We start from the raw sequence: 25,559 nt of genomic DNA on the forward strand, positions 1-25,559 counted from the left end.
GTGAATTTGTATGAATATTGTTTCCATTCTGATGTGCCTCTGCCATCAATGTATGAATGTGTGTTGCTAAGACTAGAAAGGCACTATACAAGCACAGACCACTTAACATTTGAGTCTTTTCAAGGGGACCTATTATGCTTTTTCATATTTTCTGGCATATCTACAATGCTACAATGTCAGATGTTAAACTTCAAATAATGAGGTAAAAGTGTTTACAAGAAATCCCTGCGAGCGAAAACCTTACCCCTTTGTTCTGAACGCTCTGTTTAAACTGTTTTTTCTACAAATAACTCGGTATGATGTCATTCCGAGACGGATTTCCATATATGGTCATTTGCTCCAGGCAGATAATGAAGGCCTGCATGAAGTGCCAATTTTAGACTAATGCAAAGCTGCCATAGAGGAGTCACAGAACTACTATATAGGGCTGGAAATGTAGTATAATAGGTCTGAAATGAAAAAGACATTCTTAGTAGAGGGTTCCCACCATGGCTTGAACATAGCATGTCATGGCTTCCAAAAAACCCTTTATGCTTCTTCAGAAAGAAGAACTCAAGAGAAAAACTCCCTATTTTCTATGTTTGAAGAAAAGCTCCTAAAATTCCATGAAATCCATGACAGCACTGTGACCATAGATAGTATGAAACCTAAGCTAAAGGTTGTCAGAGTGAATGTCACTAAAATGGTAACCTCGAGCTGGTGACCATCTCCTGTGGATTTCTCACATTTTGAACAAATAATTCCTCCTATAAACTGGAGCCTGACATGTGACTGCACCATGTGCCATGTGGAGGCAGGCACACTGTCTGCATCCTGGCAGAAGAAGAGGCTGGTCAGGAGAATGTGAATGTGTGAGGTCACCATACACACAAGCACGTGCTCCACATCACCATGGAAACAAGCATCTCCTGACGGAGGCTGGATTCTTTTTCTTTCCTTCTTCTTTCTGTTTCCAGGAGCCTCTGGGGTTGGCAAGTGAGAGATGTCAAATGAGGAATTTCATTCTAAAATAAGAGATTCAAAAACAGAGCCTCCCACTCCCTGAATATAAATCATACCAATACAGAAACATAAACACATGGATAACTAACCAATTTATGAAATATATAGTCAGCGCTTGCAGTGGTGGATAAGGTATTATAATAGATACTTCATTCACACCAGCTGTACCACAATAAAAAAACGGTCCAAACAAATCAAAGCAGTATAACATAAGAGCAGTGTTCCTCCGCAAAAAGACAGTTTCAGGCTTTCAGTTTAGTTTCAACCCGTCATCAGGAGCAGCTGGAGGTGGTATGAACAGAACTGTAGGTTACATTGCAACGTTTGTTTTATGAGTGAAGAGACTATCTCTCCACCCAAGCTACATATTCCATATGTCTGTTCCGTTACCCGGTGGCTCTAACAGGTAGTCTGGACCATCCCTGTCTCTGTTCTCCCTGCACTTGCGGGGAAAAGAAGGGATAAAGCTCAATCATTTTATTGAGTTGTAAATCTGAGAGAACCTGCAAAGCCCCTTATGGACTGATGGGGCTTGAATTTCCCCTACTCTCGTTGTGGCCATTTCAGACCAACTCACCAACTCAAAGGGTTTAAAGGGATCACGCAGCACAATTTCCAGGACCAACTCCAGGTCTCAAGGTGGGACCGCCAGGGCTCTAACATGAGCTCCCTTCAAAAATCATGAAATAAAGATACTGCAGCCCTCAAAAAGACTGCACTTTCCCTCACACAGCTTTGAAAGCAGCCACCATACCTTTTCGATAAAACCTCCCATTCAACTGATCTTCTGAGACCCACACGAGTGGGTCTGCTTGGTTTGCCTCACACCACAATTCACCAGTATGAGTCTGCCCAGAGTTTTTGTGACTTGACATGGCACCAGTCTGCTGTCATGTGTGTGCTCTAGCAGCTGGACCGCATGTCGGGGACGCTGTTCTTCTTTCCGCGCACATATCAGCCAATTGTCCAGATAATTTAGAATTCTTTCGGCTGCACGGCCCCAAGGACTGCGTCCATACACCTGGTGAAGGAGCGAGGAACCAGCGATCCCAAAGAGGAGGACAAAGTATTCAAATATCTTGTCCTTACAGGCAAACGGCCTGTGATCTTCCCAGGTGGTAATCTGAAAGAGGGCATCCGCCTACATAGACTGCCTGCCTCAACCTGGGAATTGTCAACATTTTGAACTTCATGGGCTGTGGAGACGGATTGAAGTCTCCCATCCTTTTTTGAGATGAAGTAGCGCGAAAAGAACCCAGCCGGCTGATCCCCTGGCTCTACCTCCCTGAAGGCTCCATGAGGAAGGTGGAAAGCTCCACACACAAATGGCGCCTAACCATCCACAACGCCTCTGCCTGTTATCTTATCCCCCTTGGGAGCATGTAAGCAATTTGCCTCAGTTCCTCAATAAGTTGATGGCTGTAATCCTTCCCTAAATCCTGAGTAAGCTGCCTCCGTGTTAGCTAGCTGCACCTGGACAGCCATGGCTCTGTGCATCTCAGCCAGCAGGGCATCCATAATCTTACAGTACTACTGGGGTGCCCACTATGCCCAAGATGGACTTCAGAGGTGAAATCCGAAAGCTGCTGTAGCATCCACTGGGGGAAATTGGCCACAGCAGATGCTCTCTCGGTTGCTAAAAGCTATATATATAAAAAGTATATATAAGTGACCACTAAAGATTTACACCTTCAGTAGAAACCAATGGGCTTGGAGCTGAGAGCCACAGACAGGGTGGGGAAGTCAGAAAGTACAGAGAGATGGACTAACACTTTTTATGAGCTTTGTCGACAATAAGATAAATATAGATTAAAAGCACCATTAATCATTAATGGAAATACTCAAATACAATACATAATACATACATAGTACATAATAATACAAAATACATATCAAGTACCAGTATCTCAAAACTGCAGTTTGGTGCACTACTTTTATTTACCTTTTTTTGAGTTTGTGTTATTAGTGAAAACATGTTGGAATACCATAAATGGGTTCATTTTCATCACATTTGGCCCCAGTGGGAATCAACCATAATGATAGCAGTTAGTCCCACACTCTCTCCATTACATGATACAGAGCCGTGTGAGTGGCTTATACACTCAGTCTAATCTATGTTTATCCAGTCAATATAACTGATGTTGTTTATGTGAAACCCTAAAAGCCCCTTCAAAATTCACCTTTGTAAACCATGTACTAATGGTTTTAGGGACACTGGGTGACACTGGGTTCCCTTAGCAGCACAGCAACAACAACATTATGTTTACAATCATTTCTAAAATCCCGTGGCAGCCTGAGCAATCACAGTTCTTATATTGATTCAGGAACTAATAGACCATTGTTCAAGCAGTGCAATCTTACATTTACTTGACCTTTCAGTTCTTTCCCTGCAAGATCATTTGAGTACAAGGCATGACACCCGTGTTACTACGGGCAACAAGACACTATAAAATTAAAATATATTCCAAGGCATTCATGGAGACAGGACAGGAACCAACACAGAGGACTTAAGATTCTCAAAAGATATGCTCAAAATTACCCAGAAATCCCAGTGCTTGTTCCCGTTAGAAGTCTCAGAACACCAGCTTCACAACACGGCAGGTGTGAAAGCAACAATCAGCTGCTTTTTCTGAAACATCACAGCCTTAGAAGACTTACACCTCATGTTAAAGTGGTTAGGAGAAGAAACAAACACTCTTCTTCACAACCTTGAAAATCGAATGTTGAACTAATAAGGAATAAAACACATCCTTGGTTAGTTCCATACATTCCAGCCTTAATTGGTCTGGTATGACCAGTAACTTATTATGTGTTAGCTAATATTAGCAAATTTCATATTGGTGTTTAACTCACATGTTTTAGAATGTCACAGGTAAACATTTCAATGGTTTTATTACAAACCAAAAGAAGTAAACCAAGAAGTAAGCACACCACACCTCAGCAGGAGACATGCTTAAGACTAACAGCTGAACAGCGATAACTGACATCATCATTGTCAGTTTGTGCAACAACCATGCAACAGGATTAATATTCTTGCTGCATTAATGTGTATGTTGCGGTAGATGTATGGGGTTGTGTTCATTCTTTACAACTTTATATACTGTTGGGTAGTTTAATCTACAGCAATGCATCATATGTTGGTAGCACCGCTGTCCTGTGAGATCAGCATACTGTATTTCTAAAAAGTCAACTTTTCACAAGCTCAGAAAAACAGACCAGATGTTTCCAGCTGATCTAAGGTCAGTTTTAATACTTTATTTACATTAAGAAGTAGGGCCATTTCCCCAGCCTTTAAAGGAACACACTTCATCCTTCAGTTTATCAGAAAAAATCGAATTCAGAATCACCACATTTGGAGAAGGTTTTCACTGGACAGGAAAGGTAGGAAACACTGTGATTAAAAAGTAACTAGTGATTAAAGCAAATGTGGTGGAGTAAAACGTACAATATTTGCCTCCGAGATGTAGTGGAGTAGAAGTGTAAAAAGTAGCATAAAATGGAAATATTCATGTAAAGTACAAGTACATTAAATCTGTACTTAAGTACTGTACTAGAGCAAATGTACTTAGTTACACTCCACCACTGGTAATGTAATAAAAGACATGTAAAATCACTGGTCCCTGTCTATGGCATTCTCCATCCATTGTTATGATCATAAAGCCAGAAAGCAAAGAATGAATACTTTAAACTACTACAGTAATACTTGGTTTGTGTTTTTGTGTTTAAAAGCACAAAACAAACAGCCGGCATCTGTTAACGTCAGTCAATAATTCAATGTTTGTGCTGCAGCATCAAATCTCTGGCCTGCAAGAGTGATGATCACTGGTTTGAGTCATTTGCTGCCTGGTTTCTGGCTTGGTGGGGGGAGGGCGGGGGGGGGGGGGGGGGGGGGGTTGATTTGTTCACGCTTCAAACCAATGAACAGCAATCATGGACCGTCAAACCGAGTGATAGTCAAATTAAATAACAATGCCGAAGTGGTATGCACACACAGTTGGATAATCACAAGTGCTTCCATGACTTTGTCTTATATCGTTAGAAGAACATCACTCCATCCACCGTCACCACACTCTCTCCAGAGACATCTGCAAGTTCCTGTTGCTTAGTAATAGTCTTCAGTGGTATGATTAGAGTGAGCTTCAAAGCTCCGGGCACGCTCATTACTCATTGCCGGCTGCATAATGAATCCCAGGGAGGAAGCTGATTAAGAACGCCATCCTTTATAATCACAAGTCCGGAGCGAATCAAACTCAACTCCTCTCACTGCTCATTGGAGGTATCTGTACCCGGCCCAGCTGCAGGGGGTCACAGAGGTCATTGGAGGTCTCATCAGTCTGATATCGGCTTGGAAAAAAAGAACCTGCTGACCTTTTCCGGACGGGCGGTGTTATCCACATGATGCTCCGAGCTGCCAGCAACCTCATTTGCTCTGCTTTCATGTCTCAGTCCACACAGATTAACTTCTCTTTGATCTGTCTTTTGGGTTGACATTAAAGGTGGGCAGCTTTGAAAGGCCTTCTGTTTGAAATTAAATACTGACTTACAATCAGTCATTACACAAGCAACACAACATGGGTAGGCAGTTGTGTCAGCAGGAATCATATTTGACTGTGTTCATTTGTATTTTATATTCATCATATTTTGAAATTCTTATATTACTATATAATCAATTAAATATTAAGTTTTGTATTTGTTTCCCAGATGCCTAACAACTGTGTTGAATAAAACATTTGTGTAGCTCCCCTCCAGTTTAAACTCTGCTACAATTTGCAAAGCCATTTAAAAAAGGTTTTAAAAACTGCTATGTTTAAAATGAGCTATTAAGAGTTATTCAGCCCGCCTTAAACTGGCCTGGTTCTTTAATCTTGTTCTGAATGGTCTAAATTTGTTTGGAGAAACAGTTGACCAATCAGATTTAGAACTGACCTGACATTTTTCTACATAGGGCATACATCTGAAAAATAGTGACAGAAATTTGGCAACAAGCATGGATGAGATTGGCACAGCAATCTCTCAAACTTGCAAATTGGCAAATTTATTAGATTTTTGTGAAAAACACTCCGTTAAGTGCTCCTATAAATTGCTACCACAGCTTCTGTGTCGACTGAAAATGCCGTTTGTCACTTGCTAATGATTGGCTAGGACAAAACAAACAACATAGACTATCCAGCTAGAAATGGGCTAACATGAAAACGTACGATGAATGAAGTCAAACGAAGTGTTAACGAAGTCTGAAACAAAGTCTGTTTGTCAGCTTAGCTTTTCACTGACTCATCAGCATACTCATGCACATGTGTGCTTTCCTGCTGGTAGAGCAAAAGAAAAAAAACTAATTTCTTCATATTCAGAATTAAATTTGAACCACTGAGTGAACCATCCCTCTGTCAGATAGTAAATGGCTACTCATCACATGCACCACATTGCTCTCATGTAATGTCAAGACAATAGCTAAATTTGGGTGTTAAATGTATTGTTTCTTACTCTCAATGTACTCCAAATTAAAGCTCTATATTTGTACTAGCCTATCTGATGAACAATGAAGCGCTTGACACATGTATAGACATACACATACTCAAAATGTTACCTGTACCAGTGTTAGTCTGTGCACATCAGATATTTAGTAGTCACAGGAAATAGAGTGTTGGTCTAACCCTTGCGCTATCTGCTTCCCCATCGCTACATGAATCAATAACTACAACTTCCGAACTAGCAAACTACACGCTGGAAATGGCAAGTTAGCCCAACCCTGTGGGGATTTTTTAAAATTTGTACAATATTTCACCAAAACAGGTTCCCCACAATACTATCTGCAAGGCCTCCATCGCTGCATCCTAGACTTAGTGCCAACCAAGATGATTGTGATTGGTTTAAAAGAAGCCAGAGTGTTTTTTTTTTATATAAATAAGAAACCAAGGTATATCACTCACTGGCCACTTTATTAGGTACACCTGTTCAATTGCTTGGTAACACAAATAGCTAATCAGCCAATCATATGGCAGCAACTCAATGCATTTAGGCATGTAGACGTGGTCAAGACAACTTGCTGAAGTTCAAAGCGAGCATCAGAATGAGGAAGAAAGGGGATTTAAGTGACTTTCAACGTGGCATGGTTGTGTACTGGAATTTTCACACACAGCCATCTCTAGGGTTTACAGAGAAAAAGTCTGATAAAGAGAAAATATACAGTGAGGGATGAAAGCGCTGTGAGATAACTGTTGTTGTGATTTGGCGCTATATAAATAAAATTGAATTGAATTGATTTGCGCGGCAGTTGTGTGGACGAAAATGTTGTTGATGTCAGAGGTCAGAGAAGAATGGGCAGACTTGTTGGAGATGACAGGAAGGCAACAGTAACTCAAATAACCACTCGTTACAACCAAGGTATACAGAACACCATCTCTGAACGCACAACACGTCCAACCTTGAAGCAGATGGGCTACAGCAGCAGAAGACCACACCGGGGGCCCCTCCTGTCAGCTAAGAACAGGAAACTGAGGCTACGTTACACACAGGCTCACCAACACTGGACAATAGAAGACTGGAAAAACGTTACCTGGTCTGATGAGTCTCGATTTCAGCTGCTGCATTCAGATGGTAGAGTCAGAATTTCGCACAGCACTCTGGCCACTCCCTCACACAGTGGGAAACATTTGACTGCAATGGCTGCCTGCTCCAAACCCACAAAAAACACTCTGCTAGTGTGATGAATTTATTTTGAGAAACTCAGAATTTTATCATTTAGAAAACAGAATATGGGCACTGCAAGCACAAATATTTCCATCCATATTATGTTTTCTATACTTCTCCATACTGTGTAGAAACCGTGTAATTACTGTCTGAATTAGAGATTTGGCAGAAACTTTTTTTAACACCTAAAAGAGAAATTACATATCACACTAGCCAAATACTCATCTAAACTCACTTTAAAATAGTGAGACAGTGTTGTTTTAGTTGTTGTTTCATAGAAGGATCAGTGTATACAAGGTACCACTTTTGCTGCTGAACCTTTCTAACAAATAGGAGGAATGTGGTGTTGCTAATGAAGGTGCTCTTCTCATTAGTGAAAGGAGAGTGTGGTTGATTTTCTCCAAAGAGCTTCTGGGGGTGGTACTTACTCAAGTGGCTTTTTATGTAAATGTCCAAGGTTAACAAGAGTGTATGTGTTCCGGAGTCAAACACCACGTACTGAACAGCCACTAATGCAGAGCTCAGACTGACACAAACCTTTTGAAATGGATTGTAGCTCATGAGTATGTGGATTATGCACCGAGCTTGTCTGCAGAGTCACAGACACAGTGTTTAGTGGAAATACACTTTGTTGATGAATTTTTTGAATGTAATGTTCAATGCTTTGAGCACTACATGCAGTCTTCCATTCACCTCCATTGTACTTATGTCGGAGACCAATTTATCACAACCTGAATAAATAAAGCCAGAACCATTTGCATGGCTGCCATCAGGGTTACTCTTTAAATCTTACACATTTCATGTTGAAGAATTGATTCTGAATCAGAGGTTGAATAAGGTACTTTGGATTTTTTAATGTTATTTAATGATCACCTCAATTCAGAAAAGAAATTGTCTCATTGCACTTTTCATATAGAGCAGGTCTAGACCGTACTCTAGAGTTCCCATCACGAGCAAGCACTTGGTGACAGAGGCAAGAAAAAACGCTTTTAACAGTCTGAGAAGCCTGGAACACAACGGTGACTGACTACCAGATGGGGTTGTAATTTTGTGTGTGATCTAACTCAATCACAATCAGTCAAATAAAATACCAACAACCAGAATTTCATAAACCAAACACGACACCTTGCATATGAAACAATGTATTCACATGCACAGAGCATATGCTAGTACAGTCCCCTCCAAAAGTATTGGAACGGTGAGGCAAATTCCTTTGTTTTTGTTGTTCACTGAAGACATTTGGGTTTAAGATCAAAAGATGAGACAAGAGTTCAGAATTTCAGCTTTTATTTCCTGGTATTCACATCTAGATTTGTTAAACAACTCAGGACATACCACCGTTTGTATTAGACCACAGCATTCTTAGGTGAGCAAAAGAACAACTAATCTTAAAGTAAATAACATTTAATATTTGGTGGCAGAACCCTTGCTTGCAATAACTGCCTCAAGCCTGCGACCCATCAACATCACCAAACTGTTGCATTCTTCATTTGTGATGCTATTCCAGGCTTTTACTGCAGCTTCTTTCACTTCTTGTTTGTTTCGGGGTGTTTCTCCTTTCAGTCTCCTCTTAAGGAGGTGAAATGCAGCTCTGTTGGGTTAAGGTCAGCTGATTGACTTGGCCAGTCTAAAACCTTCCACTTTTTCCCCTGATGAAGTCCTTTGTTTTGTTGGCAGTGTGCTTTGGCTCATTGTCCTGCTGCATGATAAACTTCCTCCCCATTAGCTTCAATGCATTTCTCTGTAAACTGGCAGACAAAATGTTTCTGTCCACTTCTGAATTCATTCTGCTGCGACCATCATCAATAAATATTAATGACCCTGTTCCAGAAGCAGCCATGACATTACCTCCATGCTTCACAGATGAGCTTGTATGCTTCGGATCATAAGCAGTTCCTTTCTTTCTCCATCACTTTGCTAGAGATTAATCTTGGTCTCATCAGTCCATCAAATTCTGCTCCAGAACTTTTGCGGCTCATCTCTGTACTTCTTTGCCAATTTCAGTCTGGCCTTCCGATTCTTCCTGCTGATGAGTGGTTTGCATCTTGTGGTGTGGCCTCTATATTTCTGCTCTCTGAGTCTTCTTCCAATAGTGGATTGTGATACCTTCACCCTGCACTGTGGAGGTCGTTGCTGATGTCACTTCCTGATGTTTTGGGGGTTTTCTTCACAGCTCTCACCATATTTCTGTCATCAACTACTGTTGTTTTCCTTGGCCGACCTGTTGGACGTCTGTTGCTCAGTACACCAGTAGTAACACCTGGGCAACAAGAAAGATCTGTCAGTCACATGTTCCAATTGTTTTGCTCATTTGAAAAATGGGTGGGTTCAAACAAACGGTGCTATGTCCTGAGTTGTTTAACACATCTAGATGTGAATACCAGGAAATGAGAGCTGAAATTCTGAACTCTTGTCTCATACTCATCTTTTGATCTTAAATCCAAATGTCTTCTTTGCCTTACCGTTCCAATACTTTTGGAGGGGACTGTATATCCCAACATAAAGGAATCCAAAGTTTTACTTGGGTTGATGATTTACATTGGATACACAGCTCTAAAGATTACAGATTACAACAGTCTTCACATATCCTAAATATACAACATAAAGCTATTACTGTGAGGTAAAGACAGCGCAAACTTAAAATGAAACGTATAAAAGATACAAATGTTACAAATTACTAACTCACCTCTGAAAGCCTTGCTCCAGTCCAGGTTGTGAAGCTGGTTTGGGAACATGAACAGCTGAACCTAAGCTGTGGTTACCAGCTTGTCAGGACCCGCCCTACTCTGCTTCTGATTGGCCAGTAGTCCTTACCAAGGGGGTAAGCCAGAGATTGGACTGCGAAGTCGACCAAAGCATGCATGGAGGGATCCATATGGTCCTTACTGTGCATGTGCAACTCCCCACAAAGATCTGATAGAAGTGAGATGCTTCACTTGGTAGCACACAAAGAGGAAAAGAAGAGCTGCAGCAGTTGCAGAATGACAAAAAATATGGTGTTTTAATAAAATGAAACAAAAAATCTAATCAAGATTACATAATTGAATTTAATTGAATTACATTTTTAAATGTATCTAATAATAGTGAATAATGACACGCTAATAACGCCACTGTAAGGGAAAGGCTGAGCTGGATTTTTAAGACAAAACAGCACGTGGCACAATATTAATTTTAACTGGATTAACTTATTTTTATAATTGTTGGAAGGCAAAATCGAAATCATGATTAAAATGCGATTAATTGCACAGCCCTATGTAAACCTATTCTGGTAACACCACCAAATTATGAGCATAATATAACCACTTTACATACCTGAGCGGGGCAGTTTGAGAAAATGAATCTCACTCATTTCCAGTGATCAGATATTGATGTCACTTAAGACTAATCCACAATAAATGCTCAAAGAACACAAACAACAACTTAAGACAGTTTACCAAGGTAAGAAATGTCTATTTCTTTATTACATTCAACAGTACAGTACACTGAAATTGCACATTTTCACCAGATATAGCAGCATTCTGACTGGCAAATGGACTAATCAATAGGCACATCCAAAACATTTAAATAGAAATACACACGTCCAAAGTGTCGTGGCCACTTTCAGACCACATTCAAATTCCATTTAAGCTGTTAATTTACATGCCTCGTAAAACAAATTCTATGCAGCTAAAACACAAGGTCCTTTCCCTTCAACTCCAGATTCCAGTGGCAAGAGAAGACATGTGGTCAAGTCAAATCAGTCTTCATAATAAAAGGAAAAAAGCACCCGTTTATCCTCTCACACAGTATGTGCTATTCAGTGCTTTGCAGGAGTTATAAACTGTTTTAATTTGCTTTTATAGTTTGCTTCAGTTGCCTTCTTCACTGACACTGTATCACCTCAGAGAAGAAGTGTGGGCTGTGTGTTGAGCAGGTGGAGAAAGAGCCATTGCCATAGCATAAGAGAAAGACAGTGAGGTTATGGTTCTATTTTTAGCAGTCAATCTCTTGTTGCTGCACTGCATTTTGGTCTACTGAGTAGAGCTGGGTATCAAATTTAAATACGTTCTGTACCAAAAGCAATGTGTCGATAGAACCAAGTGATAAGAACAGTCAAGTATCAAAAGATGGCATCAAATATTTGGACAGTTTTATAGTGTTTTTGACTTCAATAATAATTTGGCTGTTTTTAGGTACAGCTCTTGTATGGTTGCTTGTGTTTAGACAGCACTGAGCATGTGACAACTTTGGTATTAAAAAAAGCATTATGCAGGCATTAGATCAGCCCTAATATCAAGCATTTTTAAACAATACCCAGCCCTACCACTGAAGGTATGGAGATGAGTGTCTCTGCTTCCTCTTTAAAAAGGAGGTTTTACAAATGTGTTGTTTTTCTGCTATTTGAGACTGAGACTAAACAGCCAGCGCAGCTGCCTTTGAGTTGGTACTTCTTGATATACAATGACCTGAATGAAGAAATCTTCACACTTAAGGCAACTATCTAAATGAAATGAAGCCAGCAGACAGGTGCGGGACCATCTACTGTGTGAGGAGTGATTTTATGACCTGCTGCCAAATTCACTCCTGATTATTATAGAAAATGAAGCATCAAGTACAGGAAGCTGACACTGAGTATCTGTGCTCAAATAGTACCATAAAACTCAAGGTTCACTTAATAGCTATTTCTGGACCTTCCAACCATATCCCAAAGCCTGAACAGGAACAAACTCCCCGCCTTATAAAACCTGTTATCATGTGACAGGTGTTCTGTGGATAGGTGACATATAAGCAAGTTCCATTATTAAAGAAGACAAAAGCTGCCCAAAAGAGCTAGTAAGTGAACCTTGAGTTAGAATATTTTTTACAGTACATTAAAAATGTATGCTGTATTTTATTCAGGCAACATTCTGGTTCAAGGTTCTTGTCAAATGTTAAAAGTTGTCTAAATAGAAACAGCTATACAAGTTTGGCTTTTTTTGTAAATGAAAATTTTTTTTTTTTTAGAAAATCAGGTGCGATATCAGAGCTAGAGTTCAAAAATTTCCAACATCGATTTTCCAATGAAAAACAACCCAGCTCTATTCCAAAGTTTTAAAATCCTGTCTAATAAACCACTATGCGCAAGTGTCTTGTCATCAGACAAGCCTTAGAACTCATGCATCTTTAACACAAACTGGACTTCCTTGATTGCATTTCATCTTCTCACCCGGCACCTGCAGCAAAATGCCCCCTGTCACATTTTGAATGCTGTTTTCATTCTGAACACCAGCCGAGAGAAGTATACCACCAAACAAGAAAACAGGCCCAGAACTGCAACAGTCCATCAAGTAAAATGTCTTTTTAACAGTGTTGAAGTTGGAGTCCTCCTTTAAACCCCAGAGCGATGCTCGCCGCACACATACACTGCGCTGGGCTGTATGCGCCTCTTGGTGTTACCTGGCAGCTGAGGAAGAAACTTGAAATACTTGGGCATCAGATCAAGGCAGGCATCGCGGAACTTCTTGATCCGCCAGTAGTAAATGAGAGGGTTAAGGGCCGACTTGAGGTAGCACAACCACAGGACCCAGGTGCTGATTTGAAAAAAGCTGTCTTTGTGGTAGAAGCCATCACTGAAGGTAGCTACAAGAGTGTAGGAAGTGAAGGGTGCCCAGCACACCGTAAACACAGAGAAGAGGATGAGGATGGTGGTGAAGGCACGGGTCTTGAAGCTCATGTCTATGTTCATTTGGAAGGGCCTCTGGAGGCTCAGCAGGCCCAGTTTGCTGGCCTGGCTCAGACAGATGCTGTCAGGGTGGCTGTGGATGCGGATGGCGTTGTGGCGGATGGTGTTCAGGATCCCCATAAATGTGTACAGCATGACCATGAAAGGCATGAAGAAGAAGACTAGCATTAGTATCAACACATAGGCGTGGTAACCAGGCTCAGTGCTGTAGCCAAATACACACTGAGGGGCCCTGGGAGGGATCTGTAGGGGAGGGGAACCAACAGCCAGCGGGAAAGAGAAAATGAAAGACAGTCCCCATGTGACCACTATGAGCAGTTTAGCTCTCTGTGGGCTCAGCTTGTCTTGCTTCTGGACAATAATAAGAAAACGATCGATGCTTATTATAAGCAGTATAGCCACGCCCTCCATCACAAAAAACCAAAAGAGCATGGCCGACACTCGACAGAAAACCTCTCCAAAAATCCACTGGGTGGTCACGACGGTAACCAGAGCGAAGGGCATGTTCAGGATGGCCAGCATCATGTCTGCAAACGCCAAGCTTGCCAAGAGGATGTTGATAGCCGAGCGCATGGCAGATCTCTGGTACACCATCAGGCACACCACCACGTTTCCCAACAGAGCCAAAAGCAGGATGGCGACCATGATGAAGCAAAAGAAGACCTGCAGAGGTAGGCCAATGCCCTGCAGGCTCTTCACAGCCTCCACCGTCGGCGTGACCGGCTCCGGGGGCGACTGGGAGCCCAGGGAAACGTTTGCCATGGAGATGTTTGCCATCGACGGCCTCTTGGAAACACTCAGCAGCCCCGTAACGAGGCAGCAGAGACTGGCGTTAATGTCCCCTGCCTCTGGAAGGGGAACAGTAGTGGAGTGAACCATTCTTCCCCGGGGTGAACAGGCATCATTGCTGGTGAGCTCACGCTAAACATGGTGATGTAGATGCATCAGCTCAACGCGACATGGCGGCGTCTTCATGGCTGCAAGACCCAAAGAAATACACAAAAATATAGTGAATTCCAAGTGAATCAAAAAGCGGATGTGATACGAGATTAAACTGGCATCATTCCCACCCAAATTCCCCTGGAGTTGAAATGACCCTGAGCCTGTAATCCCTGCATCTCCACAATCAATCAGCACCGCTATGATCTGACCTGCAGAATCTACCAGAATAAGACACATAATTAGTACTGACAAAAAAGAAAAGTGTTTAAATTTGCATTGCAGCCCTTTCCATTTGATTTACATGCAAACTACTTCCCTTCAACAGAAGCTAATCACAATTTGTTCAATTTACAGCTACAAATTTGTCTGCATTAAAGCGTGACTGATTATGATTACAGTGTTATGATTCAAATTAACCGTGGAACCTGCACACTAAAGTCTTCCCTCGGCTTTGTTACTTTTCTACAACTCAGTACATCAGATAATGAGGGCAGGCTGAATGAGTTTGACGACCTAAAGGAAGTTAATCTGCATTTGTTTCTGCTGCCGCACCACCAGAGTGCAGAGCAGCTTTTTCCCCTCAAGCTATCAGACTTCTAAACTAAAAAAATAACTAAAATTTCTGTCTGCAACATTGCAGAAGGGAGTTACAAACTCAGTTTCACTTCAGAACCTGTTATGTGACAAATAAATATAACTTGTTTTTAAATAAATCTGAATGCTACATACACTCAAAGTCAAGAAGGCCAAGGGCACAGAACATGCTTATTCACTTTCTTTCTGACAATGAGATGGAAACATAGAGATCAATCTGCGTTCTTATGTCATTCTTTAAGTAGACCTGAAGTTAACACGTGGTTAGCCAAGCTTAGCATAAAAACCGGAAACGGGGTGAAACAGCTTGCCTGGCTCTTAGGGGTGGGAAACACCAGAGGCCCCACGATACGATATTTTCACAATACTTATATCACGATACGATATTATTGTGATTTTAAACATATAGCGATATATTGCAATTTATTACCTTTTTTCCAACTTCAAATTGTGTCCCCAAAAGAAAACTCTTTTTCCAGTGGACTGATTTATTATTATATATATACCAAAAAGTAAAATTCTCATGTACAATTGATATAATAAAAGACTGATACTTGACCTCTGTGTATCGATACAACATTGCCAGGGAAAATATTGCGATTCTATGCTGTCACCCCCCCCCCACCTGCTCTGTCCAAAGTTCAAATCTATACCTACCAAGTCCTCACTTCATCTCAGAAAGAAAGAGAATAGGTGTATTTCCCAAAATGCTTAAAAACAAAAGTAGAATATAAACGGAAATGCAACTGGAAAACATGTCTACAGAGAAATAAAAAGACCTCTTTTGTTTGCCCGAAACGTGATAACAAATCCTGTTAAAATGCTTTTCTTAACCGCTGCCAGAAACCAACAGCCAGTGTTCAACTGGGTACAAGTCAAACACTGCAATAAAAACCCTTATCACTTGTATAAACACTGGACACTGTTATTTCAGACTGCCTGGTATAATTTACAATGGCTAAGCAGCAAACGCCAAATAATACATGCGCTGTGGAAAAGAGTCCATTTGTAAGTACTTAAAATGATTAATTCCCATGTACGAAGCCTTTTCATTCATTTTGAGTCCTGTGTGGGTGTAGAAATCAAGCAAATAAAATGATCATGAGAACAGTGCGTGGAAGCCTCTCATGTAGCCATGTTAAAACAGAGGGTGGATGCTGCTTTGATACCTGGGTATGCAGCCATTTAACAGATAGTATTATCACATGTCACCAAGAACGTCAAGAGAGAAAATGCTGCTGTAGGGGATAACAGGCTGGCAACAGAAAAGCAGGGAAGACTTTGCTTTATTCATGGTGATGACAAGCATACTGCCTGCTGCAATTACCCACTGCTCCTTCACAACGAAGACCTGGTGAAAAAGAGCAAATAAGAAACTGGATTTAGCCTACTTCCTGCTTCACCCACCCCCCCTTCCGTCTTCAGCACAAGCCTGTGGATCACAATACTGAACTGTGCAGCAGTCTACCTCTGCAGGGAAGGTAATGACACATCTCTTTCCCTTCATTTAGGGGCAGAGTGACCTAAAATGTTAAAATAGCCACTTCAGCCTCCAAGCAATCAAGTAAACCTGCAGTAAAAATGAATGATCGGGTACTTAGCATTCTAAAGGACTGGCAATGGTTCAAATACTGTTTGTGGCAACGCAATTATGCAACATGGAACTGCAGGGAGAATAATAGTAGGAGAGCTTTTCAGCCACATCTTATAACCTTGAATCACTAAGAGACAAAGGGTATAGTGGAGCCCTGCCTAGGAAGTCCGTGGTGGTAAGATTTACTAGTGTGTGGCAACAACAACCTGTCGGAGTACCTTATTCATGGCAGGTGGCATTATTCAACACTGATGATGTGTCTTTGTGAGAAATACCTGTCTCTATCTAAATGACCTGATGTCTCAACATTAACCAGTGTTACATTTGATGGAAACGAATACTTACAGCAGATTCTATAATACAGTATCAGTGGAAAGAATGCATTTGTCAAATCTAATCCACTGAAGATTAAATCTGCTGTAACACATTTACAGGCGGGGACTGAGGTTAGTCTCAGGCTACAGACATGGAAGCAAAGAAAGGTCATAATAAATTTCAAAATTTATTAACAACTGAATACCTAATTGTGAATGTCCCTTTTTATTCAAAATTCAAACTACAGAGCGAAAAGCAAAATTAAAAAGTTATCAGTACAAAGGACAAGCACATCATCTCTGGATGATGAAGACTCGACTTGGCAAGCCAGCTATTAGTAGCTAGCGTAATGTTAAAAGCCACGTTACATCAAGTTATTTGCACTAACATCGTCTATACAGTTTTCTTGATCAATGGATTGTTAATGGCGTTGTCAGTAGCAAATAACTGTTACACAATAATCCTGTTCACATTCCAAACATGTCCTAGCTTTACAATCTTAAACACTGCTCGTTCATGGTGGCGTTCAGGCTGGAGAATGTGCTGCTGTTGAGTACACAAGTTTAGACAACAGTGCACAATTTGATACGTTCTAAATCACAAAAAGTTCTACAGCTGCCGTCTGCGTGCTTCTATAGTTGTGTGGACCCTCAATGACATAATGCGTGCTGTTGGTTACACCAGGGGGAAGGTTCATTAAAAGACGTATTTTTGAATGAAAATTCACCTGTATTCTCTTTATTGTTAGCTAGCACACGCCTAAAACAACCTCAAGCTAACTTTAAAAGCTGAAAGTTAAATAAGAGCCACTCTGTGATTCATAATCTGAATAGTCGCTTATTTGTTTCAGTAATCAACAGATTATTCAGCCATGAAAATTGTGGTAGTTGCATCCCAAGCTCACACAATGCCGGTTAAGTCTATCAGCACCTAGGGCTGAACAATAAATCAAACTTTTATCGAAATCGCAGCCTGGCCTACTGCAATTTTCAAATAGCAGGAGATGCAATATTTGTTAAAGTTGTCAAAATACCATTTTTTATTAAATATTATCGTATTGCAGAGATGTCCTGGCCTATACAATATTGTAGAGACTTAAGAAAACATCTTTGTTTGGTACAGATCCCTACAAAAGTCACACTGTAATTCATTTCAATATGTTTTTCAATGAAAATGAGAATAATGTTAAAATAATCATTCCCTCTAGTATTGCAAATCATATTGCAATTACAATATCAGTCAAAATATTCACAATTGGATCTTTTTTTCAGAATTGTTTAGCAGTATCATTCACTATTAATTCTTTGAAAAAGTGCAATCACAACTTAATAATTACTTTCTATTCTAATTTATAGTGTTGGAATATTTACATTTTGCAAAATGCTGTTGATCCAGGTATGACTAAGCTTATTTGAGAAACGCGATAAATATATTTTCTTAAATACTCAACCCTTAAATGTATTAAAAATTTAATCCTTTTCAAATCAAATAAAATTATGTTTTTGAAATTGCAAAATGTACCTTCAGGAAATTTCAAAGAGGGGAATTCAAAGCACATCGGAAAGTTGGTTTTCACAGTAGAACCTATCAATACTATAAATTCAGTGATATTTAACCTCTGGTATTCAGTAGTGATTAAATTCCACATTTAGATTCAGTTGCTTCGAAGGTGTAAGGATTAAAGGTTGTATTTTCTTGAATAATAGACATTTCATTCTCCAAATAGGAACTTATTTCATTTGTGCTGGTACCTAGTTTTTGTTCACTTTCTATATTAAGTTTGGTATGTGTGTTTATAAATAGAATATATTGCTAAATCAGTGCAGCTTTCTGACCATAAAAATCTTCTAATAAGCTAGCTGGTTGCCATATGTCAGACACCTGACGGTGGTGTCACTGGAAGAGAGATTCACACTGAAATCCATTCAGAAGATCCGAGTATTTAAAACTACTGGCGGGTAGGCGAGCTCAGAGGCGCCCTGAAGACTGACCCAAATGTTAGGAATACCAATGCCAAATAAATCACACCTGGTTCCGACCAGACTTTCACTTCGTCGACCTCAAATAAGAGCAATTCAGGCCAACCCTGCGGCTCACTGCTCGCCATTTAGTGGTCTACGACAGTGTGGTAGCTTATTTGGTCTCAGTAATGTGGTACCGCCTCGACTGCTGCGTTGTTCTGCCACCAAAATGGTTGAGACAACAAACTGAGTGATTTGCGAGGAGTCCTCGGAGAGTTCCATCTCTGTGGACGACAGCAGTGGGTGTTCATAACAGAGAGGCTACGTCTATGTCCTAATTTCCTTATTTAGCCAACACATATGAGAAATAATGTTGTAATATTGTTGTTGACCGACCCTGTTCGGGTTCCATTGATATTACCTGCTTCATTCTCCCATGTTGGAGATCAGGAGCGGGTGAAGCGCTGGAGCTCAGTCCCCCAGATGGAGCATCTCGCCGCCCACAATGCTCTCCTCCTCCTCCTCCTCCTCGTTGTAGTCAAAACAGTTCTTCAAGCAAATAAGTAGGCCGGTGGTGCTTTTTCACAACGTAGGCCCTGGAGCGGTGTAAATTTAAATCAACAGTGCGGGAGCCGGCGACGCCACTAACGTTACTTAACTTACACGACTGGAGCCGTAGGTGAAGTAAAATCCGCATCTGGTTAGTCTCGCTTTGTTTCCCGAGCAGCACGAGAGAGACAGCGCTGCTCCTCCGCGTTTTTATGGAGAGAGTAAATCTGAAGCTTTGTGTTTTCCAGCCTTCTTTTACACCATTTTCCTTCACACAGCTGTAAGCGGCACATCCTCCAGCACCAAATGTATCCGGCTGTGTACTGTTTGTACTGCAAATGATCACTAACTACACTCGCTGTGGGCGGAAAGAACACGAGAGTAAACAAATACCACTTCCTGTGTGGACTTTCAAAATAAATGCCTTTGAGGCGGGGGTGAAGTGTAGAACCCAAAGAAGTGCATTTGTGTGGAAGATTTCTCTTTCAGAAATACATATTGGAAATTTCTGCAATGCACATTTTTTAAATGTTTAAACACTCATGTACTAGGGGAGACAACAGGGCAGTAGCTACAGAGGACACAGATAATATCCCGGGTATTACTCTTGGAAACTTGGGGCGGCTTTTATACACGGATAGCAATTAACATTCTATAGTTATACAGGTTGGACTTTTGATGGCTGAATATGATATTTTTAAGACTAAATTTGACTGTTTTTTAGAATCCCCCCCCCCCCCCCCCCAGGTCGAAAAGAAGTGCTCTTAAAGGCATTGAAAATATACTAGAAATTCACATAGTATGCTTATAGTACATTCATACTTCTAACATGCTTACTACAAGTGTATTAAAGATATATTCCCTTGAGCTTTAACATACTTCTCAAAAGTATACTTTGAGTAAATTGGTAATGAATAAATGCTTAATTAAACTTTTAATGAATATGCTTAAATAGAAGCATATTTTGCTTTTAACATGTAAGTCTATTTATCAAAAATAGATTTGTACCACTCTAAATATTATTTAGCTTTACTTTGTGGAAGTATATTGTTAAACAATTAAACTTTTAGTGGGTTAAAAATATATTCATGCCAATTATGCTTCATTGTGTACTGCAATGTATTTAAAATATTTATGGAATTGCCAAATGTTTTATGATTTTTAAAATATATTTTTACAATATTTTAATATATTTTTTAAAAGCATAGTATTTCTTATATAGCTTACACTTTTTTATTTTCATCTCTTTTTTTATTAAAATTTTATTCAAGCAGGTAAATAGCCAAGAAGGCCAAGAAGGTAGCAGCACATGTCTTTAACGTAACAAACAAACAAACAACAATGTATAGTAATGAGCATACTTTAAATCATAATAATAATAATAATAATAATCCTTATTTGTAGAGCACTTTTCAAAAACAAGTTACAAAGTGCTTTAACAAGTGTAAAGAATAATACAAAAAAACAAGATAAGAGCATTAAAAATTAATATAAAATTAGTAAATACAATAAAATAAAAGGGATAAAATAAAGTCAAATAAGATCGGGAAAGGCTCTCCTATAAAAGTATGTTTTAAGAAGGGACTTAAAAGAGTTCACTGACTCAGCCGACCTGATTTCCTCGGGCAGGCTGTTCCAGAGCCTCGGGGCCCTGACAGCAAACGCTCTGTTCCCTTTAGTTTTCAGTCGAGGGACTAAAAGGTCAGAAATATAACAAGGCGAGAGGCCATGAAGAGCTTTAAAAGTGATCAATAGAATTTTAAAGTCAATTCTAAAACATACTGGGAGCCAGTGTAATGAAGCTAAAATAGGAGTAATGTGGTCATATTTCTTTGTTCTGGTGAAAAGCCTGGCAGCTGAGTTCTGGACAGTCTGGAGTCGATCAGTAGATTTTTGGGTTAAACAGGTGAAAAGGCTGTTGCAATAATCCAGGCGTGATGAGATGTAGGCGTGTAAAATGGTCTCGGTGTCCTTAAAAGTTAACATAGATCGAATTTTTGCTATATTTCTAAGTTGATAAAAACATGATTGAACAAGCTTTGTGGTGTGCTGCTCGAAATTTAAATTACTATCAAACCAAACACCAAGGTTCTTTGCCACAGGCTTAATGTGATTTACTAGGGAACCAGCAGATGGCAGTATTTGATTTGCCATCTGCTGGGACCCGATGACCAGGATTTCTGTTTTGTCTGAGTTCAGCTGGAGGAAATTATTTGACATCCATTTTTTAACTTCACAAAGGCAGTTGTTAAGTGAACTCAGCATTCCAGGGTCTGTGGATCTGACGGGCAAGTATATTTATGTGTCATCAGCATAAATATGAAAAGAAATGCCATGTTTATGGATAATATGTCCAAGGGGAAGCAGATACAAGGAAAACAAAATGGGTCCTAAGACCGACCCCTGAGGCACACCATATTTAACTGGACAGAACAAAGAGACAGTTGTTTACAGACACGCAAAACTTCCTATTTGACAGGTAGGATGAAAACCATTCTAGGGCAGTACCAGAGATCCCCACCCAGTGCCTCAGTCTGTCTAACATGATGTTGTGATCAATGGTGTCAAAAGCAGCGCTAAGGTCCAGGAGTACAAGGACTGAGCACATGCCTTCATCAGCAGACATTAAAAGGTCATTGGTGACTTTAAGCAGGGCAGTCTCAGTGCTGTGGTACTTCCTGAAACCAGACTGAAACTTTTAAAATATTTGTTATTTTCCAGAACAGTGAGCAGCTGTTTGGACACAATTCTTTCTAGAATCTTTGCAATAAAAGGCAGTTTTGAAATTGGTCTAAAATTATGTGGGAGGGAGGGATCTAAACCAGGTTTCTTTAAAAGTGGGTTCACGCAAGCCGTTTTAAAATAATCAGGGACACAACCAGTAGATAGGGAGCTGTTGAAAACAGAGATCAAATGGGGCCCAATAGAATCCATTACTTTCAGTAAAAACTTTGTAGGTATTACATCAAGTGGGCTGGAGGACACTCTCATTAGTGATACTGTTTTTAAAAGCTCAGACAAGTCGATGGGATAAAACTGGTTAAAACTCTCTTGTTGCTGGTGAGGAACCTCTGAGTAAGAGGCCGCGGGGGTAATAGAGGCTCTGATTGACACCACCTTATTGGTAAAATAAGATAAAAACAATTCACAGTCATCATTACTTCCAGCTGAGGCACAAGGAGGGGTTGGGTTTACCAGCTGATCCACAGTCTTAAACAGAAACCTAGGATTGTCTTTATGTGTAGTAATGAGTTCAGAAAAATAGTGTGTTCTCGCATCCTTAACCATGTTATTGTAGTTAATTAATAAATCCTTCAGACTGAGGTAATGGACTTGGAGACTGGATTTTTTCCATCTGCGCTCTGCTTTCCTGCATTCCCTTTTTAGGCTGCGAATGCTGTCATTTATCCAGGGTTGCTTACTAGCTTTAGACGTAGGCCTAACCTTTAGAGGAGCAGTAATATTTAGTGACGACAAGCAGATATGATTGAAGTGATCGACCAGATTGTTGGTGTTGGAATCAGACAGGTGTTGGCTTTGGCTCTGAAAGAATGCACAAACCTTTGAGCACTTAGGCTCAGTGTATGAATGTGAATGACTGGTGAATGCAGATGTAGTGTAAAAGCGCTTTGAGTGGTCAAAAAGACTAGAAAGGCGCTATACAAGTATGGAGCATTTACAAAACTTTGAAACACTTTGTACATTAAAGATGCGAGAACACACGGAGCTCGGTGAGGCAGCATGAGTAACAGGCGAATCGCAGCTAAAAACAATACATCTGTGGTCAGATATGGTCATGTCCACTAATTCCACAGAGGAAATGCTGACACCCAGGGTAAAAACCAAGTCCAGTGTATGACCACGGTTATGTGTTTGCCCTTTGACATGTTGTTTGAAGTTAAAAGAAGTGGCCATATTTAAAAAGTCAGTTGCATTAACATTGGTGGGGTCATCAACATGAATATTAAAATCGCCACAAAGAACAACTCTGTCATAATTTAAAACCAGAGTAGATAAAAATCCTCCAGCGTACTTGATGACATTTAAAATTTTTCCTATACACGCTCACTAGCCCACCACCACGACCACTGACCCTCGTTTGACTAAAACAATCATATTGAGGCGGACACAGTTCAGCTAGCTGGCTATAGTCATTCATTTGCAACCATGATTCAGTTAAAAACATACAAGATTTGCAGACTAGATAAAAATCATTTAAGGTAAAAGTCTTACTTGACAGAGATCTCACCTTGAAGAGAGTCATTTTAAATGAGTTTGTTCTGGGTGCTGGAGTTGGTGACCTGGACCTGGAGTTTTTTTAAAATGTCAGCCGTGGTGGCACCGGGGAAGCAGCGAGTGGTAGCGTTAAAGAAACGGATGTTTCTGGTTATGGAGTCACCAATTATTAGTGTGGTTGGGGAGAAAAGGGGACGAGGAGATGCCGGTTGTGTGGTTCCAGAGCAGGACTGAGCAGAATCTGCTTCAACACTGCGTGCGGACTGAGGATGGAGTTTGTGAGCTGCCGAGTGTTGTGTTGGAGTAGCAGTAACAGACCTGAGAGAAGAGCTACCCGACGGTGCAGGGTAGAGACGGCCTCCGGAGCGTCTGAGCACAGCCTCCTTCAGGATCTTACGTTGGGAAGCGGAGGTTTTTGACGGGAATACGGCCACCGATCAGGCCCAGCAGCAGACCGGCGGCCCAGTGCAGGAGATGTAGCCGGTGGAGGAGATGCAACAGTGTCGGCAGGCGCTATCCGTCGAAAGAGATCCGCATCAGGGAGACTCGAAGCGGAGTGTCGTTAGACCCACCCAAACCCTACGCAGAGTCGCAGTCTAACACACTTCTCTGCTCCTCCATTTCAGGAGTTACTTAGTGAAAATCCTATAGTGACGGTGTCTGCCCCCCGACCATCGAAATTATTTAAAAAGGTAAACAGAAGAGGAGCTGTGCATAAAAACCTCATAAAAATTAAAACCACAAGAGCAATAGTGCAAACGAATAGGAGAGTTAAATGTGGACTCTTAAACATCAGATCTCTCTCTTCTAAAGGTGTACTAGTAAATGAACTAATATCAGATTATGATATTGATTTATTTGTCTTACTGAAACCTGGCTGGGTGATGGAGAATATGTTAGCCTAAATGAATCCACCCCTCCCAGTCATATTAATACTCACATTCCTCGAGGCACAGGCCGAGGAGGTGGAGTTGCAGCTATCTTCCACTCTAGCCTACTAATCAGCTCTAAACCTAAACTAAACTATAACTCATTTGAAAGTCTTGTTCTTGGTCTTTCGCACCCAAGTTGGAAATCACTGCAACCAATTCTCTTCGTTATAGAGTACCGAGCACCTGGCCCGTATTCTGAATTCTTATCTGAATTTGCAGAGTTTTTGTCAACTTTAGTCCATAAAACGGACAAAGTTATTATTGTAGGGGATTTTAATATTCATGTGGATGTTGAGAATGACAGCTTTAGTACTGCGTTTATCTCTCTGTTAGATTCCATTGGCTTCTCTCAGAGTGTTCATGAACCGACTCAGTGTTTTAACCACACCCTCGACCTTGTTTTGGTGTATGGTATTGAAATTGAACATTTAGTGGTGTTCCCACAGAATCCCTCTTTGTCCGACCACTGTTTGATAACTTTTGAGTTTGTATTGCTGAACTACACGCCATTGGGCAAAAATTTCTATACAAGATGTCTGTCTGATAGTGCCATAGCTAAATTTAAGGATGCGATTCCATCAGCTCTAAATACATTATCTAGACACAAAGTAACAGAGGACTCCTATGCTAATTTCAGTCCCTCCCAAATCGATCATCTTGTTGATAGTGCTGCAGGCTCGCTGCGAATGACACTCGACTCTGTAGCCCCTCTAAAAAAGAAAATAATAAAACAAAGATGGTTAGCTCCATGGTATAATACTGAAACTCGCAAATTAAAGCAAATATCACGGAAACTTGAGAGGAATTGGCGTTCCACCAAAGTGGAAAATTCTCGTTTAATTTGGCAAGATAGTCTTAAAACTTATAGGAAGGCCCTCCGTAATGCTAGAGCAGCGTACTACTCGTCATTAATAGAGGAAAATAGGAACAACCCCAGGTTTCTTTTCAGCACTGTAGCCAGGCTGACAGAGAGTCACAGCTCTATTGAGCCAAGTATTCCCATAGCTCTCAGTAGTTACGATTTCATGAGCTTCTTTAATGATAAA

General features: G+C 40.6%; 1 protein-coding gene across 1 annotated transcript; it reads right to left on the reverse strand.

Moving 5' to 3' along the window:
• Window positions 1-11,113: 11,113 nt before the first annotated feature.
• Window positions 11,114-19,727, reverse strand: gpr63 (G protein-coupled receptor 63). The gene is made up of 2 exons (XM_038726987.1): window positions 19,218-19,727; window positions 11,114-14,367 (listed from the first exon to the last, which is right to left on the reverse strand). The coding sequence occupies exon 2, from the start codon at window positions 14,267-14,269 to the stop codon at window positions 13,037-13,039; it is 1,233 nt and encodes a 410-aa protein (XP_038582915.1). The 5' UTR covers window positions 14,270-14,367; window positions 19,218-19,727; the 3' UTR covers window positions 11,114-13,036.
• Window positions 19,728-25,559: the final 5,832 nt, after the last annotated feature.

The sequence above is a fragment of the Micropterus salmoides genome, unplaced genomic scaffold, assembly GCF_014851395.1.
Source record: "Micropterus salmoides isolate LMB-PRFRI ecotype aquatic unplaced genomic scaffold, ASM1485139v1 Ms_hic_scaffold_18, whole genome shotgun sequence".
In the NCBI taxonomy this organism is placed as follows: Eukaryota; Metazoa; Chordata; class Actinopteri; order Centrarchiformes; family Centrarchidae; genus Micropterus; species Micropterus salmoides.